At 39.5% G+C, this 19,185-nt stretch overlaps 1 protein-coding gene across 1 annotated transcript; it reads left to right on the forward strand.

The window, feature by feature from the left end:
- Positions 1-1,645: 1,645 nt before the first annotated feature.
- Positions 1,646-12,928, forward strand: dipk1c (divergent protein kinase domain 1C). Its single transcript, XM_027013289.3, has 4 exons — positions 1,646-2,372; positions 9,098-9,832; positions 11,223-11,387; positions 12,420-12,928. Exons 1-4 carry the CDS (start codon positions 2,160-2,162, stop codon positions 12,681-12,683), a joined length of 1,377 nt encoding a protein of 458 aa, XP_026869090.2. The 5' UTR covers positions 1,646-2,159; the 3' UTR covers positions 12,684-12,928.
- The last annotated feature ends 6,257 nt before the right edge of the window (positions 12,929-19,185 follow it).

A 19,185-nucleotide genomic window follows, 5' to 3' on the forward strand; every position in this document is an offset into this window, starting at 1 on the left:
CTGCCAAGTTGCCACTGTCGGGTCCCTGAGCAAGACCCTTAACCCACAATTGCTCAAATTGTATTCAGTCATATAATTGTAAGTTGCTTTGGATAAAAGCATCAGCTAAATGCTATAAATGTAATATGGATTGCAATACATAAGAAAGTTTATTACATCCTGAGAATAAACACCTTGGGAAGGTCTTTTCCAAAACTAAAATGAAAATGTTACAAATAAAATGTATTAAAATAATGTTTTTTTTAAATGTATTTTTTTATTTAAATCTAAATATGAACTACTAAAATCTATAAATGAACTCGTTAATTTGAAATGCAATTAAAGATTATGGAAATAAAAGATGGATTAAAATGAAATGATTAATAAAATATATTTTTAAAATAATACAAATGAATAAAATGAAACAAAGTGTTGAGTAAGTTAAGAATTAAAAGAAATTAAAAAGCTAAATATAAAGGCTCAACTCTAATATAATCGAATAAAATACCCAACCAAAACACTGCAGCTGGATGGGCTGTAAATAAAGCAGCAATGCATTTACATATATGCAACGATCCACCATATTGTAGAGTACGTTACTCATGTTTAAACATGGCATGTAATGGTGCTATGTGACCAGAAGGTGGCAGTATTTTCAAAACTCTTCTAAAAATCATACACCTCTGTGGGGTTGTAAAGACTGGATGATCAATCGCTCTACAGTCCAAGTAAATCTGTGCTGTGTAGATGGACAAATTGTAACTTGTCAGAATGCCCATGATGAAGGCAAGCTTTTATTTTTCCTACTTTTTGTGAAGGTTTCTTTCCATTGGATATTCAATATGTGCAGTCAGACAATCTTTAAGAAGAGTAAGGCAAGCAAGATCTCAAGAGGATCTCTGATTTGCAGAAAAAATGACAGAAATGACCCTGGAACCCAGGGTGTGTCACAGAAAAGACGGGGAACGGCTGGTAATTACCATAACGTGAGACACTTTAGACAGCTCAGAGGAAAATGTGCAGGCCTATGGATGAACAGCTTCCTCTTTTGTGAGGGGGTGATTAGGAATTCTGAGCACTTGCTCTCTCTCCAACAAGATAGCCACAGAGGCACTGAGCACTCGTCTCATCAGAGGAACACGACAGAAAACCTTTCATTCACACGCTCCTCATCTAGACACTGAAAATCGAACACAAAAAGCTTTCTCCATCACTGACAGAGTAAAAAAAAATCTCCCACACTCAAATATCAAGCAACTTGGTGCAATGTTTAAGAAAGCAGGTGCTGTTAAGAATTCTCTGCCCATGTGTTGGTGTTTTGTTTCATAACCCAGTTAAACGAGTAGAGTTTTTATGAAGCACTAAGGAATGCTGAAAACAGCGTCTTGCGGGCATAGCAGGGGAAGCTTTGGCAGGACATGCAGAATACTGCAGTCACTGCTCAGAGGCTGAATGTGTCTGCAGGAAAGGCCTGGCTGCCGTGGAAACGAGAAGAAGCCGACCAAAAGGAGGCAAACCCTCGAGAAGGGGGCGGGCATCTCAGAGAGAAAGAGAGAGCGAGAGAGAGAGAGAGAGAGAGAGAGAGAGAGAGAAAGGTGGGGTGTAATAAGAGGGAGAGATTGAAAGAGAGAGATAAAGAAGGAGAGAGGGAGGGAAAGAGGAAATTGAAAAACAAGGAGAAAAGGAGGGAGTAAGGCAGACCGTGAAAGCAGAGGCTCAAAGCAGAAGGAACACAGAGCAGGAGAAGAAGTGGAACAGAAAATAACAGAGAGAAAGTCCAATTCCACTTTGACAAAGGAGCTGTGTGACTGAGAGGTCTTTGCACTGCACGGCTGCTTTCATTCACAGAATAACAGCCGACAAAGAAGTGGAGAAAGCTGCAACAGAGATGTGCTGAGGTTTGAGCCTCCCTCCACAGGCAGGGAGGAAGTGTCCAGAGCGAGCCGGGCATGGGGGTCCACCCGGTGAGAGGAGGAGCAGGGGAGTACCCACTGAGACGAACCCGCTGCTGGAGCAGTGGAGGAGACAGCCGAGGCAGGTCACAAACCCCCTCACCACGCAGCCGGGACAACCACAGATGTCCACGGGAGGAGCTCTAACAGCTCTAACGCAGCTTCTCCACGTCCCCGGGTTAGACGGGACACCGCCACACCCCCGGAAGGAGGCTGGGGTTCTGGCCGATGCGGCAGGTGGGACGGAGGGCCCCGGGGCTGGGCCAGGCTGGCTGGGCTCTGCGGTGGCTGAGGGCACGGGCGTGCAGGCGGGGTGCCCTGCTCGTCGCCCTGCTCTGGCTCCTCACCTGGCTCTTCCTCAGTGGCCTGCTCTTCGTGCACAGGAGCATGTTCTCTGACTTTTGCACAGACGACAAGAGCAGAAAGATCCTCCAGAGAGTGGTAGGATGTGACTTTGGCTCATTCATTTATAGCTTGCCCGTAACTGCATGACTGTGAAGTTTTATTTTTATAGTTCGAATACGAGCCGGCGGCACACACGGACAGCAAAGTCGCAGGGTTTGGAGTCGCTAATGTAGGGCCCTGACCCATGTTTATGTTTAGGCAGGAGGGGCAGGACACATGTTTGTAGAGAGCAAAGTCCACGTATCAAAGCAGGGTGTCCAAAAACAGAGGCTGTTTGTGGTTCAAAAAGAAAACTAACAGGCCATCAAATCTGTTCAAAGGTGGCAAAGATATTTTTAGTTAACAAAACAAAATAACATATGCTTCCACTCTGTTTCAAACTTTAACAGTTACTGCTAGAGTTCATGTGTCCAATTCTGTACTTGGATTAATGGGAGTAATTCTGCACTGGTTTGCATGCAGTAATCAGTAAATGGCACTGTCTCAACAGCGAACCCAGCCATGCAGATTGGCTGTTTATGCCCTGTGCACACAACATGAATCATATTGATTTTAATTGGGGGTTCACAGGCAGCATGCAGTCTGGAAGTTCTGATAAATGTTCAACTGAATGGTAAATGAGGCACTGCATAGGTTTCATCTGTCAGCCTGTGATTCATGAGTCACAGTCCCAACAAGGCTTCTGTTAAGGGATTATGCTCTGTTCCTGAGAGAAACCCTACATCTTAATCGCACTGCCATACTGGTCAGCAGCAAGTGAATGATGAAGCCGCATTTTTGCAAAGACAGCCTCCAAAGGAAGGGGTCATGCAGAGAGCCCAGAATCTAATTCGGAGTTCCCACTGAGAAATCTTAAAAAGGACAGTTTTAAAATATACTAATACAGTTTCAGAAATGAAGACCACCGTAGCAAGGACTAAGACTGCTTTTAATGCACTTAGAAAATTAGCGTCAGTACTGCAGGGTGATCATTTTCAGATAGAGAACAGATAATTTGCTATCGTCTTATGCCGTTTTATATACTGAAATAACCATTGATGCTTTATGGACACTAGATTATCTGAGATGCAGCACGCCTTACAGAGGCTTTTCAATAAAATTAAGAATAAATGATTTACAATGAGTCTACGATGAGTCTGACAAACAAATATGAATCAGCCTCTCTCTGGATATGTAAATACATGAAAGTTTAGAGCTGAATGAGAAGGAATTTAAACATGGAGGAAAGAGGCTCACTTTTTCTCTCCTGAGAGTATTTTGAAAACCACATCATTTAGCAGCCAGTCTACCCGAGAGCAGAGTCTTAGTGTGGCCCAATAGGTGCACAGCAAAGGAATTTTGCACTGTGCCAAACATCATCTAAATTAATGACTGGGTAGAGAAATTAAGCAAGAGGCATTTATTATGTTCAGGGGTAACAAAAAGGGTAACACTAAGACAATGTACTGATTTATATATTTTGCAATATTGTTTTAAGTAAATTCAAATCAAGAGTGTTCAGTTGAAGTAACTTTTTGTGGTGATTCCTGTATTTTCTAGAGGAAGAAAAATTAAAAGGAACAAATAAACTAAAAGAAATGCTCCTGTGCAGTAGACAATGACTACTGTGAATATAAAACATGAGTATAAAAGGCACACAGGTTAAAACAGCTATAAATTACTGACTCAGTGACAGTTCCTAGAATCATGAAAAACACGAACACCCATAAGGTCTGTATGAGTCATAGTGTTGAACTGATTTAAGCACATAGCGTACCACTCCAACATTTTCTATGTTCTGCTGAACTTGGGATTTTCTGCAGGATCCTTTGCACACCTTTAACAGCTTTTTTAGTCTGTTCCAATGCAGAATTTGGATTAAAGAAAAAAGACAATCAATCAAGAAAAACAATATTCGATGCATCCTTTGAATAAAACACAAGCTTGCAAATTACAAAGACCACACACAGAGTTGAGAGAATGGGGAAATAAGCAATATATTATCAGTGACACAGTAAAGGCTTTGTCAAAATCCTGACAGAGTTCATTGAAATGAACTCAAGCATGACTTCCTCTGGGAAGATCTACCGAGAGTACCTGGTGCAAACCAAGCCTGGCTTGTTTCAGCATGTTAATATTTGGGGGCTTCAGCTTCATAATACAATGTCAAGCTGAAGACAGATAGATTTATCACTGAAAGATTTCAGAGTGCCTTAAAACAATTTAAACTTATTTTATTAATTGGTTTTTCATACAATTTTGACATACATCATTCCAAAACGTCTTGAATGAAGGCATCAAAAATACAAAACATCACAAATTATAGATCTTAATAAAGCATTGCGTATTATGCACCATGAATGATCCATATTTGGTTGTGCTTTTCATTCATTGTTTATCCACACAGGTCCCTTTGAAATTAGCAGCAGCACCTGTCACATGAGCTACAGGTCAATTCTTAGTGAGCGTTAATGAAGTAGCCAGAACAGCCTTGCTGTGCCGTTAATGGCTCTGTACTGCAGGGATCCTGTGCTATGTCCTGGATATACCAGCCACTGCACAGATGATCATGCCCACAGTATAATATATTAGAGTGCATGAATTTGATCGACACACATATGAAGACACATCCTAAAAGCAGCTCTGCGGCTTATGCATAATTCGCTTGGATCTGTACGCCGCATGTTATGTTATTCTGTGCTAAGTGAAGGCTTTTATTGGATGCTGTATATTACTCTTAGGAGCACTGGTGAAAAAGGACATTATTAGATCAGATGTTGGAGGTCAGTGCAAACTCATACAAAAGGTTCCATAATATCCATCATGCATTATTTAGTCACAGAATGTTTGGTGGCAGCGTACGCAAAATGTTTTTGTAACAGAAATATTAAAATTGTTACCATTAAAATGTATAGTTTATTTGTAAGTTCATCAGCAATGATTTGTATTTAGGAATTAAACTTGTCAGGTCGTTTTGCTGCAGTCTTATCATTGTATAGTAGATGATCAAAATGAAAAGCTATTGATTAAACTGTCAATTATTGTATAGTATTAATGGCTTTAGCACTTCTCCTGAAGTCAGCTACCCACAATCACATACCATAGCCATTCTAAAAGTTTACTGGAAAAAGGACTTATTGTTTAATTTGAGAAATGCATGAAGTAAACATTACAAAGTCTCATCTAAATGTCAAATATCCATTTCCTCTATATGTCCAGTATGGGCTTTCATGGACAAGTCCTCTCTTGTGTGCACTTGGCAAATGGAACGTACACTGAGATATGGGAACTGCTTGACCATAGATATGCATATGCATATGGATGTGCTGCAGTGAGCCTGATGAAGCAGCGCTGGCTGGAGCATGCAGATATTTCTGGCATAGTGAGCTGAAGAGGCTCTTCACCAGTACTGTGCCAAAAGGAATCATTTGGTGTAGCAAATATCAGTTTGCAGATGGCATTTTGGTGAATAAATATTTCTAAAATGTTATTAATAATCGTTTACATATTTATGTATATTTGTAAGAATTTTAAAAAACTTAAGGTGTTTTTAGCATGTATATACATATATTTCTTTAGAAATAGGCTCCTTTGGGATCTTGTTTATACAGATGCTGAGCAATATAACAGAGAAGCAATTTTATGAATGGAGAAAGACACTACTCCAAGTCCACTCAAGTAAATTTGAAGCTTTGCTTCATTCAGACACTTGTTCCTGAGACAAATGGCCAAATCTCTTGGTCTTAGACAAAAAGCAGTTCAAACAACAAAGTAATGGCTAATATGTGCTATGCGATTGTATTATTTTTCATACTACTAAAGATGCCAAGTTACTAATTAATTACTTGCCATACCCAAATATAATAATTGGCTTGTGAGCACTGCCAACTAAGTTCAGGAAGAGAAATATAAAAGAATTTCTCTGACCTCAGCTAAACCAAATACTCTTCAAATGTCCGTTCTTGTGTTTGCTCTATAACAGGTGAATGGTCTGTCATTGTTTTCTGAGTAGAAAATAAACATCGCTAACTGACAGCACAGCAGACATGAATGGTACACGAATCGTTCATTATTGTTATGAATTGTATTGGGAAGCTAGGAGTTCGTACTCTATTAATTAATTTTTAATCAGCAAACATACGGTGTTTGTCATTACAGAATTTAACTGACCCGCATCCAACCCTGTGGTGGGAAAGTTTACATGCCGAAACAGAAGCTAAAAACAGTGGCTGTCAAATATGATGCAAGGCCTAGAAATCCAGGATATTTTAACGGCTGTGTGGTACTTGGCATATGTCCAGAACATGTCGAAAAATAAATAAATAAATATAAAAATAAACAGTAACGGTCCCGGCCAGATGCCTCTAATCCAGGGACCACCACGGACAAGACACATCTTATACAACAGGACGAACACTTCTCTGCTTACAAAGCCTCAAGCATAACCAGCATATTAGTATACAAGATTTTTAGTTTGGCCTTTTACAGTTATGTTTATGTGTGGGATCTTAGCACATATGACAGAGATTTTGTTGATGTGTTGTTGTTGGATAGAGCCTTGTTTTTCTTTTTTTAATACTGAATATTAGAGCTAGGCAAGCTTGCCCTGTAAAAATATGCAAGGTTATGGAACTTGGCAATGCAGAGATTACAAAGCATTCCTGAATCGAATACAGGAGATACTGGGTAATGCACATCTTAAAATCAAATCAAAATGTATTTATATAACGCTTTTAACAACAGCCGTTGTCACAAAGGAGCTTTACAAATGTCCAAGTCCATATCTTGCATTATCCCTGACCTTTTGTAAAGATATTTGAGCTATCTGGACCTTGAGCACAGAAATAATGAATGTATGTCCAGAAAGACACCCAATAAACCATTTTGATGGATGATGATAAGGAAAACACACCACTATCTATACTGTTCTAACATTAGAAGTCAGGACCATTAGCTGGCTGGCCCAACCCCTGGCTGAACTGACATGACAGCTGTTTACTTTGGAATGTGGCAGTAGAGGATTTGCAGCTAATCTCTGTGAACACCTCGTCATGCTTTTACTCTGCAAATGGAGATGGCAGAGTGTGTAGAGTCAGCTGCAGATTAGATCATGCTTCAGCTCAAGTGGAGGAGGACGGAGATGAGTACGGAGAAGTGGGGCCACGCAAAAGGGGGAGTGCGCTAAATCGTTTTTTACACTTGGCGTAATGTATTGCTTTGTAACAGTAAGATTAAAGAGCAGGATTTTGGGTGTACTTTAAAATGTGCATTGGTCCTAAAGATCACACATGGCACATGTTCAATAAGTGTGAGATGAGATGAAAAATGTACTGCACTGATAAAAGAGGTACTGTGTCAGAAGGGCTTAGATAGTGCAGGTTGATCACAAGCCCATCTATACAATGCAAGAAAATAAATGTTTTTGTTCAGGTTATTGTGTACTACACACAAAGACTGAAGGTAATCTGCAGTCTGAAGTACCAAATAACACTATAATCTATAAGTGTAAGTGCAATAGTAAAATGCCTCACAAGCCAAAGCAGTTATTGTGAGAAGCTCTAAGGTTCTATTATCCCTGGTCTTTCTGCTGTACCATTGAATCTGCCTGTTAAAATAGTTTCCAATAGTCTTGGAAAGGAGAGTTTATTAAGTCTCTCTCTAAACCTATGACGCACAAACGTTTAAGTCTGAGGGCAATGCCAGACAAATGCCTGAACCTAAAGTGGCTTTTAGTAATCAGCTTTAAGGCTCGTCATGCTATACAGAAATGGACTCAAATCATTTGTCCAAATTTGGATAGGTGGGAGCTGTGGACGCAAAATAGTGTACTTTAATTTTCACATAACTGGTCACATAACACATAGTGTGAGAAGCCATTTAGTAATATTTAAATCAATAAAGACTTGTTATTGAAGAAACTTCAAGGGTACAGTGATCACAGTAGAACTACTTCTTAGTGCTTGTGTTTAGAACCCGACACAAAAGAAGAATGATCCTGCAGAAAGAACCTCAACCACAACCACAAAACACTTACATCAGGAACTTCTGAGTGAACTGCAGAATGTGTGTCTAAGGCTCGAGGGGTTTCTGAGTGGAAAGTCTACTATCACACAGAATAGCTAATAAGATCGCTTCCTCAGGTTTAGTGTTTGTAAGAACGTACTGTCTGTTTCCATGACAACATTTTTATCTCGACTCATGGCTAAATAAGTGTATCCTGAAAAAAAATGATAACCTCATGAGGATCCAGGCACTCATACAAGGACATCGCTTTTTCTCCCCAAACTATTTTATGCTTAAAATCCATTGTTAGTTTCCATCGTTACCTGGTGCTACAAGATCCAAATAGCAAGAATAAATTAAAAATGCACAAAACAATGTGGTACGGGACTCTTAAGCCTAATGTAATTAGGTATGAAGGGAGGCAATTGTCCATATGATTAGATATGAAAACAGGGTATAATACTGACTATATATGCATGCAATCCAACAAAGACAAACAAAAACAAAAATTGTTTTAATGCATGCACAGAATTAATTCTATTTATATGACTCTGTCATTCCTTTGTGTATTTACTGGGAAACTAATGTAGTGATTCTGAGAATTTGGAATTCGGTTGTCTTCCTAAAGAGTTCCACTTTCATTAAAATATGGCTGAAGTTTGGCCTGTTGTAAGTGAACGGATAACGGATAATCATAAGTGAACGGATAACGGATAATCATAAGTGAACGGATAACGGATAATCATAAGTGAAGGGATATATTGTTGTCTGTGTTGCAGTGTGATGAATACCAGCAGGGTGTTCTAACAGGTGACCTGTGTGAAGACCTCTGCGTGGGTGGCCATGTGGAGTACAAGCGCTGCCTCTACTACGAAAACGGCAAAAAGGTCATGGCGGCCAGCTGGCGAGGCGTGCCCATCGTCCTCAAGTCCAAGCTAGAGAACTTCTCCTCCTACGAGGCCTTGGCTCTGCTGGAATATCAAGACACTGTGGGTGGCGCCGGGATCGAGGAGGAGCTCTCACCCCTAGATGTGGTCTTCTATGCCACCCTAGAGATTAAGAACTCTCTGGGTCTGGAGGCAGGGACTAACTTGACCCTCCCTCAGTTCTGGAGTGAGAGTCTAAGGGAAAGAGAGCAGGCATACTCACGGGCTGAACTGGCCTCGCTGTGGGCCCTGCTGCAGCAGGAGGAATACACCTTCCTCCGTGTAATGCAGGACCTGACGGACCATGTGGCCAAAGTGCTGGGTTCCTGTGGCCACTTTTATGCTGTCGAATACCTGGCGGCCGGCCATGCCTGGGACCAGAACATCTTCCCACTGGAGGAGCTCTCAGTGAGCCTGTCTCAAAGCCCTCGGGGCAAGCCGGAACGGACGCTGACAGAGATGGACATGGTGCACCGAGTTGCTCTTAGCTTCTTAGACATGGTGGGGCACTTTGAGAATGACTTTTCTCACCACTTACACCTCTGCGATATCAAGCCTGAGAATTTTGCCGTCAGGAAGGACTTAACGGTGGGTACTATCCTGCGCATACACCTGCTGTGGTATCTCTAGATCTGTGTTTGTTTACGCGGCGGAAAGAATAAGTGGTTTGTCTGGAAAAGTCAGGTAAAAGTTGTCATTAAGATGTGCTCAGAGCCAGCATGCATTCTGGTAAGTTGCTTTTTCTCTGCATAACAATAAAAGCCTTATATAAACAAAACAAGGTCGCAGAATTCAAAATCACCCACAGCCCTGGCCCTCACCAAATGTTTCTAACAACGCCAAACACAAACAAAAATTGTTTTGATGCACCCATATAATTAATTCTATTTATATGACTGATTCCTTTGTGTACTTACTAAGAAGCTAATGCACTTATTTATTATGAAAAAAGCAGGAACATGTTAATTTAAAGGAAATTAAAAATAAATTTAAATTCATGTGTTTGTAATGTGTAAATTTGTTTTGTTTTTTTACTTTAGCACTTACAAATGTGTCTTTGAAAAGAAACAGGATTTTAGTGCGACAGGAAAGTTTATTTAAAGGCTAAACCCTGTTATTCCCTAAAAAATGTTAATATTTTAGCTCAGAATTCTCATTAACTAAATAGCACAGTTAAATCAATAAATAGCTGAAGGACAGTCAGAAGGGGTGAAAAAAGAAAGCATTAATGTATTCACAATTAATCAATTAATTGTACTTTTCCAAAATTACAGGATGTAATAATAAAAATAAACAATAAGTTTCAATTCAAATGTATATATTTTATATAAATAATAGATCTATAAATCCCATTTTTATCTATACTGGAAAGAATTTAATATACTAAATTTCCTGTTAGTATATGAGATATTTGTATAACCATTATGTATATTATTAGATATGAATATTTTCTATTGTCATAACAACAGCAGATGGAAATCTAATAAACTGGGCAACTACAGTAGGTTCACGTGACTGAAGATATACATGGATAAAAATATCCAACTTTGTTTTAAGTACAGCACTCACCTTTTGGAACACTCCAGATTGCCTGCGGCAATGGCAATGTTCAGTCATAACATCACTCATCACTTGAACTTAATGTAAGGTTTGTCAGAGACATGTGTTATTTATATGGTAATGTGGTGCCATGACTAGACATTTTTAGGTCATGTTTAAACAGACTGAATCTATGTAATACATTTTTACATATCGAAATCAGCACTGTTCAGTTGCTTCAACAATGGTCCAACTTATTTCACAAAGCAGCACCTTGATTGTTATCCACATGTCAGTACTTCATGTTTTTATGTTCTCATATATGCTTGAGTATTTTTTATTATTTTTGGTTAATATATGATTTCTCTTTAAATGCAACAAAGTACAAATGTACTGTAGCCTTCCTCTAAAATACCTATTGGTGTTTTTCCTTGGGCAGGTGGCAGCTATAGATGTGGACATGGCTTTTTTTGAGCCCAAAATGCAGGACATTCTTGAACAGAACTGCACCAATGATAATGACTGCAACTTCTTTGACTGCATCTCCAAATGTGACACAAGGAGAAACAAGTGTGGATCAAAACGTATAAATAGCAACCTTCAGGTACGTTTCAAGAAAAAACTATTACTTTACTCCTACTTTAATTACTTAGTGGGGTAAGTAAATTCAATTTACTTAACCAAAAGATTTTAAAAAGTAAATTTGGGTGGGTGCATGCCTACCCTCTAGAATTCCATAGTTTAATGCTAAGTCCGATGTTATCACTGGACTTTGTTTTTATTAAGCTGCAAAATGTGACAGTTCAATGGAAGAATTGTAACGGTCATGAGGAAACAATTCCTCAACCATAAGCAATACCGGGAACAACATGTGGAATGTTAATAGTTCATGATAACACTGGAAAGCATCAGATAGGAGTCTACCATCATGACCGATTCCAAACATGAGGGAAGTTAGAAATGCAGGGTGAAAAAGAAACTCGTTGTGGCTTCCTTTAAGAAGAGAAGAAGCTCACAAGAATTCAAATCTTATTTCCAAGAACTTTTGTACACTGATTGTTTAAAAGCAGTTTTTGTTAGTTAAAATAATTAGTAAACATTTAGATAATACAAAAATATAATTTTATTTGTGATTTGGTTTGATTTAACCAAGACCCATGTCGGACTGATTTTAGCATTATCGCATCATTGCTTTGATCTTTTTACTATGTGGCCCAAAATCAGCGCCTGTTGTCAATGCCAGTGCCATTTAATGTGTCAGGCCAAGAGATGAGGGAGTGGGATGAAACCAAGTCCATCTCTGGGCCGCGGCTGGCTGAGACAGAGTCCATCTCTCCATCCCTGATCACTTATCACGACACCAGATGACCTCTACCTTCCTATTGTCCTGCCTGCCACTCAGGACAATAGGGCCTTTGTGCCGTTGAGAATGCTACGGCAAGGAGACGAGCATATCTCATAGCTCCTGTCCCCTTCAAACGAGATGTAATAAGAATATGACCGATGACGGCAGTCCCGATCATAAGACCGAGAGGTCACGATCACAATGGCTGTTTCCCTTCTTTCTCTTGCAGCGTTCCATTTGGCATCTCAGACTGTCACACATTCATTCTTCTTTCTCTCCCTCCCTATACAGGTGATCTGTGAAAAGATCTTCCGCTCCTGGTTCTCTCCCACACTGCTGGGGGATAAGGCAGGATGCCCCCTCCAGGTAGAGCTCCAGCAGGCAGTGCAGGATTGCGCAGAGACCGAGAACGGGGAGGACACAGAGCACAGCCAGGCAACGTGGTTACGGCTTCAAGGCCTTCTCACTCAGCTCATCCAGGAAGAGTCTGCCAATCAGCAGAGTCAAAAACAAGCACGCGGGCCCCATCATGTGCATACAGCACTCAACTTTTGAGTTAACAATGGTTGACATTTTGTGTAGCTGGTTTACTTTTCAACTGTGCTAGAACCGTTTAGTTTTACATTTAATAACAGTTACATAATTATGGTTAATACGGCAACATTTAATTTTATTCATTAGAATTAAAAGTTTATTCAATTAAATACTGGATTATCTAACTTCTAATGTACATAATAATTTTGTATAGAAAAGGTATATCAGTGAATTCACAAAAATGCCAATAAACCAATTCCTCATCATCATGTTCCTAAGTGTATAAGCAATACACACCAGCAGCTTTCTCTATTCTGTATGTGTTTGGAGCTTAATGGCTTCACATCAACACCTTACAGCGAGACAGATGTGAAGTTTAGAGATCAAACCAACATTTGTTCCCCATCGGTCAAGAGAAAGTATACAGTAGTCTGCACCATCTCGCCATCTTTTAGGAATAGTTCCCTCCTTGCAGGAGACAGGGCTGCAGTTGGCCTCCAGCTGTCCTCTCAATAAGAGCATAGTGGGAGAGACTAAACACAACCCCAGGTCACAAAATGAAGGAGAAAACGCCTTGCAGAATGGAGCGGACAGTGTCTCAGTAAGGCCTGCTAATATCTTGTGTGCAAGTGAACTTTGCAACTTAATGTTGCTCCAAATCTGATACTACCCCAGCATGACTTATGAATGTCATCATGTACTATGCTTCCAAGGCAACAGCAGGGTTCTGGTTTTGATCTGCACCTAAGTTAACCTAAGGTTATAGATTGGTAGTTTACAATCTATATGACATTCCTTTCAGAGAGCAAGGGTCAACAATAATTTGGCTGGCTTGCGTTGGAGCAACAAAAATATTAAGTTATAATTAAAATGGTGAGCTGAGTGAGGCAGATCAGATTTCAGATTTAGCTAAATCAGAGCTCAAGATTCATGTTACTTATATAGTTATGTTACTTATATTTATATATATGCTTCAGCAATGAAGATACAGTACAAAAAAGGAGGGAGGCAAACCATTGTACATACACAAGGTTGTGCTGACTGATGCACTGGTTAGTTATGCAAAGGCAGGCTTAGTCGATGTTCAGGTACATGTTTGAAACACGTCTATTCCACCTTCTTAGTACACAAACTAATTCTGGTATTCTGAGGTTTTTTTGCTGTTATTCTTCATGGAGAGAATCTATAAAGCAACAGTTCAGTATGTGTGCTTATGTTGGTAATGCCTCTAAGAATCTGGAGCTTTCTTATGTTAACTAAGATTACAATAGATGGTCTCCTAAAAATCCATGAATGGGGACTCTGAACTTATTTTTGTGATTTTTAAAGAGTTCCAACGCTGAAATTTTGGAAGTTTCTTACTCATGCCGTCATCGAAAGATTTGTCCTCAACTACAAATCTAAGCCATTCAAATTGGAAGCAGATGTTTGTAAACCTTTCACATACTTGCAGTATTCTACCAAAACCCAGAGAACAATTCTCAGCACCAGCTGCAAAACAGGAAATGCAAACTGGTGTACACTAGGCCGGGTGGTGTCATGACAGGACTCCTGGGATTAAAGTGGAGTGGAATATCCATATCAAGTGAGTTTTAGTGCAGAGACTGCTCCTGTAAAGCACATAATGTACAGAAACTATTGACAAACTTTATTCAGAGAGGACAGGATGCCTGAATGTGCAGTCAACTGACTGGAAAAATCAAGCTTGTATGAATGCATCTTAAATCTTATCCAAAGCTTTTCTGCAGGCCCTAAAACTCTAGACTTAGCGGAAGCAAAAAAAAAAAACAAAACGAAAAAAAAACCAACTGTGTCAGATGTCTTTCACTGAGCCTCAGTCATCTGGGTAATTTTAGACACAGAGCTCTGGAACAACTTAACTGCTTTTGTGGCCAAGCGTCTCAGAGCTGTGCATAGTGTTTGGGTGATGTGTTGACATGTCTGAGAATGCTGCAGGACATTCAGAGCACTGCTGCCCTGATGAGCCATGATTGCTCTGGACTTGTGAGTGAAGGGTCATAAGGTTAAAAAAACAGCAAAGATAGTGTTACCTTAACTGGGAGCACACAGACCAGTCATATTCCTTTTCATGCCACGTACTGCTCCTATTTTTTTTTATTTCATTCATGTTTATTTATTTATTTTTTAATGTTGTTACTGACTTCTAATACTCATCTTGCATTGTTCTAAATCTGACTAAATTAAATGATATACACAGTAAAACATTTTACAGTTTTCTTTTCAAAAAGCAAAACAACAACAAAAACTGAAAAATGAATAGAAATTACAGCATGGCTCCAATTGAGAGTCTTCAGGCATGAAAAAGTATCCTCTAATGAATAAAGGATTTAAATTCCCCACTAATGCACAAAATGAGCCAAAAGATAAATTTGTCTGGTCTTGTACAGAGTTGTGCCCAGGGCATAAGAAGAAATGTATAAAAAGGAGGAAATCACGTCATTAATATATATCTCTAAGATACATTTTCAGATTGAATAAAATTCAATAAAATATAACTCCAAGTAACATGTCTTATCATATGCCAACACATGGACCAGTAGTCATTTGTGGTACAAATCCAACACAAGCACACGGTGGTTACATATAATGTTTTGACTTTCGTGTGTACAGAGAGCCAAATAGCTGTTTCACTGAGACTCTGACAGATCAGAAGATAAGTAAACAGTCTCCCTCCCTGGCAGTTATGTCCCAACAAGTAGGCTGCAAACAATGCATCCAGCATAAGTTTCCACTGCCAGCATTGACTCACGCCTGGTGTGAAGAAGAGTCAGTTCTTGTTCAGAAGGGACTCTCTGTCTATTGATCCAAATGTAACAGTACAGACAGATTTTGCAAATTCTGCATCAAATGAGAATAGTACAGATTAGTAAAATCAGGTGCAAGGGCTATCCGTTCCAGCTTTACCAGTCCATTTTTAAACTTTAACCTAACTTTAAAAAACAAACAGGCAAAAAAAAACCTAATTTAATTAATAAGTGCATTAATCTCTGTCCAACTACAGAGAACAAATGAATGTTCTCGATTCTTTTGAAACTCACATTAGGTGAGTAGTACCAGAATGCAGTACAGGACAGACACAGGCAGTTTATCATCAGAGTGAAACTCTGTCATTCCCTATAACAGGCCTGAGCTGGGTAATGGGACAAGACAGAGTGCATTCTTGAGTGGGTAGAGCATGCAACTTAAAGCCCTCTTTGCTGCATTGCAAGAGCAGATGATAAATCATCTCATGTTCCCAGCCACAAGCACACATCCATCGCTACCCCTTACCTTTCACAGGAAAATCTGCTGTAGCAGCTGTCTGTGGAGAGCTCCGCAAAATTGCCGAAAACACCACAGCATTTTTATAGCACAGGCTATACAGACTACTGGGATCATGATAAGTAATTGGTCACAGCAAACTATAAGGTTATTTCTCAATTTTTCAAGGACTGTGTTGTGTGATATTCCAAATAAAGCCTGAGTGACCATTTATTGATCACCTGGATCTTATCCAAAACCATTTAAACAGCCTCTTATTCATGCAAAAAATGTGCAACAGATGAAAAAAAGTGCAACGGATGGTTTATCTGTGCTGTTAACGCTTAAACAGATCTGGAAAGTTCAGTTAGCTGTTGTCAGGGGAATCACCTGGCTCACAGCTACATGCTGGCAAATGCTGAGAAATTCATAAACAACTTCATGAGAAGCGGTTGAATTCATAACTTCTCTGGCTGCCTGCCACCGCTCTAACAGAGTAATGAACCTTTAGGCAACACTAGGTTTGGATTAAAAAAAATAGAAGAGTTTAAAAGAACCTTTATTTCCTTATGCCTCAGACTTTTTCATGTCAAGTGAAGGCTTGTGATACTCTTTGTAAACCTGCTAAGATGAGGCAGGAAGAGAACAGACCTTCATGTAACCAGTTATTTTAGAAACAAGCAAGGTCAACAAGTGATGATGCAAATATCTATAGGATTATGCAGATTATTGTTATAAAGTTGCAATATTTTTAAGTACACCTATGCAGTTGCTTGTGTCAACAGCATGAAATCATCTGTGAATAGATTCGACGTACTGTGCAGGTATGTAAAAAATCATTTGCAAAATAGGTGAAAGCCAAAGGTTGCTGTGAACAGCCCTTTCCACCTCATTCCAGAGATGCATAAACTGACCCTTTTTGGCAGTCAGTTATTAAACACAGCTATACTATGACATCCACCATGCACCACATATTCAGCCTTCCATTTTCCAGGCTTTTATATACACCACATATAAAATTGATGCACTGGCAATTTCCAGTCTGTTGCTGATGTAAGTGCTTCAATCTGAGGCTAAGATGTTGTTTTGTTCGGGTCTGTCAGGAGCTCCAAGCCATACCAAAAGGGATTAGCCTCTCTGTAATTCCTGTTCCCCCCTTTCCTGTCACCTGGGCAATAATGACACGAGCAGCTCCCATTTACAGATTTTCACCTAATCCGTTGCACTGAAAGTGGAGACAAGACTTCCTCTGTAGAGGCATTCAGAGGCTTACAAGGATATTTTTATTAATATTTCTCAGGATCATGCAAGAACAAAGCTAGCTTTGTGGATCCCATTTCTCAGTGTCAAGTGCTTCCGAATTCACTAGAAATTGCCAGCATTTTTTAGACAATCGAAGTGGGAATTTTTCTAATGCTTTTGGTATTAGGCAGTTGCTCTGTGAAGGAGTGCTTTAATTCTACACAAGAAGTATGTAGCTATCTAGAAGTATGTAGCTATCTAGGTGCCAAAATTAGTCTCCCCCTCCCCTGTCTGAATAAAGGCCTGAGGGGAGAGCATGTAGGCCAGAAAGCCTCTTAGGGTGGTGTTTGATAATCAATACACAATGAGATTTGGACTTGACCAAATTTTCATGTATTTTCGGGGAAAGGCTCCAGGCCAAAATGGAGCAAGCCTTGTAAACCATATTTCCTTGCAGAGACATCATTTATTTTAATATCCATTCAAATAATCATTACCCAATTACAAGTATCGTTAAATTCACTGACTTCCCAGCAATACCATTCACTAATGTGTGTGTTTACTTGACAAGAATAGCCAGTAAAGATGTAAACAAACAGACATCACACTGAGTCCAGATGTTATCAGCAATGCTATCTCTCCACAGAAAAATGAAAACTGCAAGAACCTGAAAAGTAATTTGTGGTCAATTCCGTTTGTTCATTCTGAAGGGCTCACAAAATACATTACCACTGAATCAGCATGAAAAGCGACAGCAAATAAATTACTATGCATAAACAAATACTGATGAGTAAACCATGTAACTTTTAGATGCCTTCTAGTTGTGACCTTCCACATATCAATAAAGAACGATAGCACATATTTATGAAAGCCATATATTTTGTTTTATCTTAGATCAGGCTAAAATATGGCACAGTGTAAACAATTTTTCCAGTGGTGTATAGTGAAGGTCAAGCTGCTTTAAGGACACAAACCTCACAGTGGGAGAAGACATTCATGAAGCATCCTAGCAGTAGTGTTTTATCGGGAACAGACATGCTCCGCAACCCTGTCTGAGTGACTATTGCTCAACTTCACACACATTCACATCCCTATCCTGTCATGTATCAGAAGTGCTATACATTCCTAGTGTGGAATGACATGATGAGAAAGCTGGTAATGTTTCACAGGGGTCTGGATTACAAAAACACTGGCTTGGCTTCGGTGCTTCTCCCTCTGGCCACATCATCTCTGTCTGACACCAAAAACAACAGTCCAAGACATGTACAGGATCATTTAACTTACAAATGGAAATGGAAATAAAGGGAAAATATTTTCTAAATAACATCAGTACCTCAGCAGGTTCCATGCTGATCATGTAACATGTAAAACAATCCATGCATATTCATAATAACAAGCAGATGTATTGACACTGATCCAGTGGAATGTCAAAAAAAATAACCACGTATTTATCCATGTTGCCCCATTAAAGTAATGGCCATGAAATGCTCCAGATAACATTTCTTTTTCTTGAAGCACTCTGGCTCAACAGCGGCCATTCGTACATCTGTGCCAGAGTTCACGGAGTTGAAAAGCACAATGGACCATTTTTATGCTTACCACTGACCACCATAAATACACAACCTACCCAAGAAAGCTGGCATTATAAGAGGGGACATTTGTAATATTTCACAAGCCAGGGTAATGTGTGCTTAGTGGACATGGCCAGCACTACCACAGATACCCCCACTTCACTTCACATTTAGTCTGTGAGATTAACCAACAGCTATCAGAACTCCTTGCTGAAAATGGAAAGCAAAATCTATGATAATGAGCAGATGTCTCTGGCGGAAATCTTACAGAGCCCCCGAAACCACAAGGTCATGAATGCATTTCACATAATTTATTCTCTGCTTTAAAGAAAGAAAGAAAATTTATATTGTTTTTCTTCTGCAGCAGTTTTGCTTTGTGCAAATCTTTTGGTAAATGAACTAAATAATGTTGTATTAGGAACTGCATGGCTATGAATATAGGACATTAT

This window comes from Electrophorus electricus, chromosome 14, assembly GCF_041902795.1.
Source record: "Electrophorus electricus isolate QZ-2024a chromosome 14, ASM4190279v1, whole genome shotgun sequence".
In the NCBI taxonomy this organism is placed as follows: Eukaryota; Metazoa; Chordata; class Actinopteri; order Gymnotiformes; family Gymnotidae; genus Electrophorus; species Electrophorus electricus.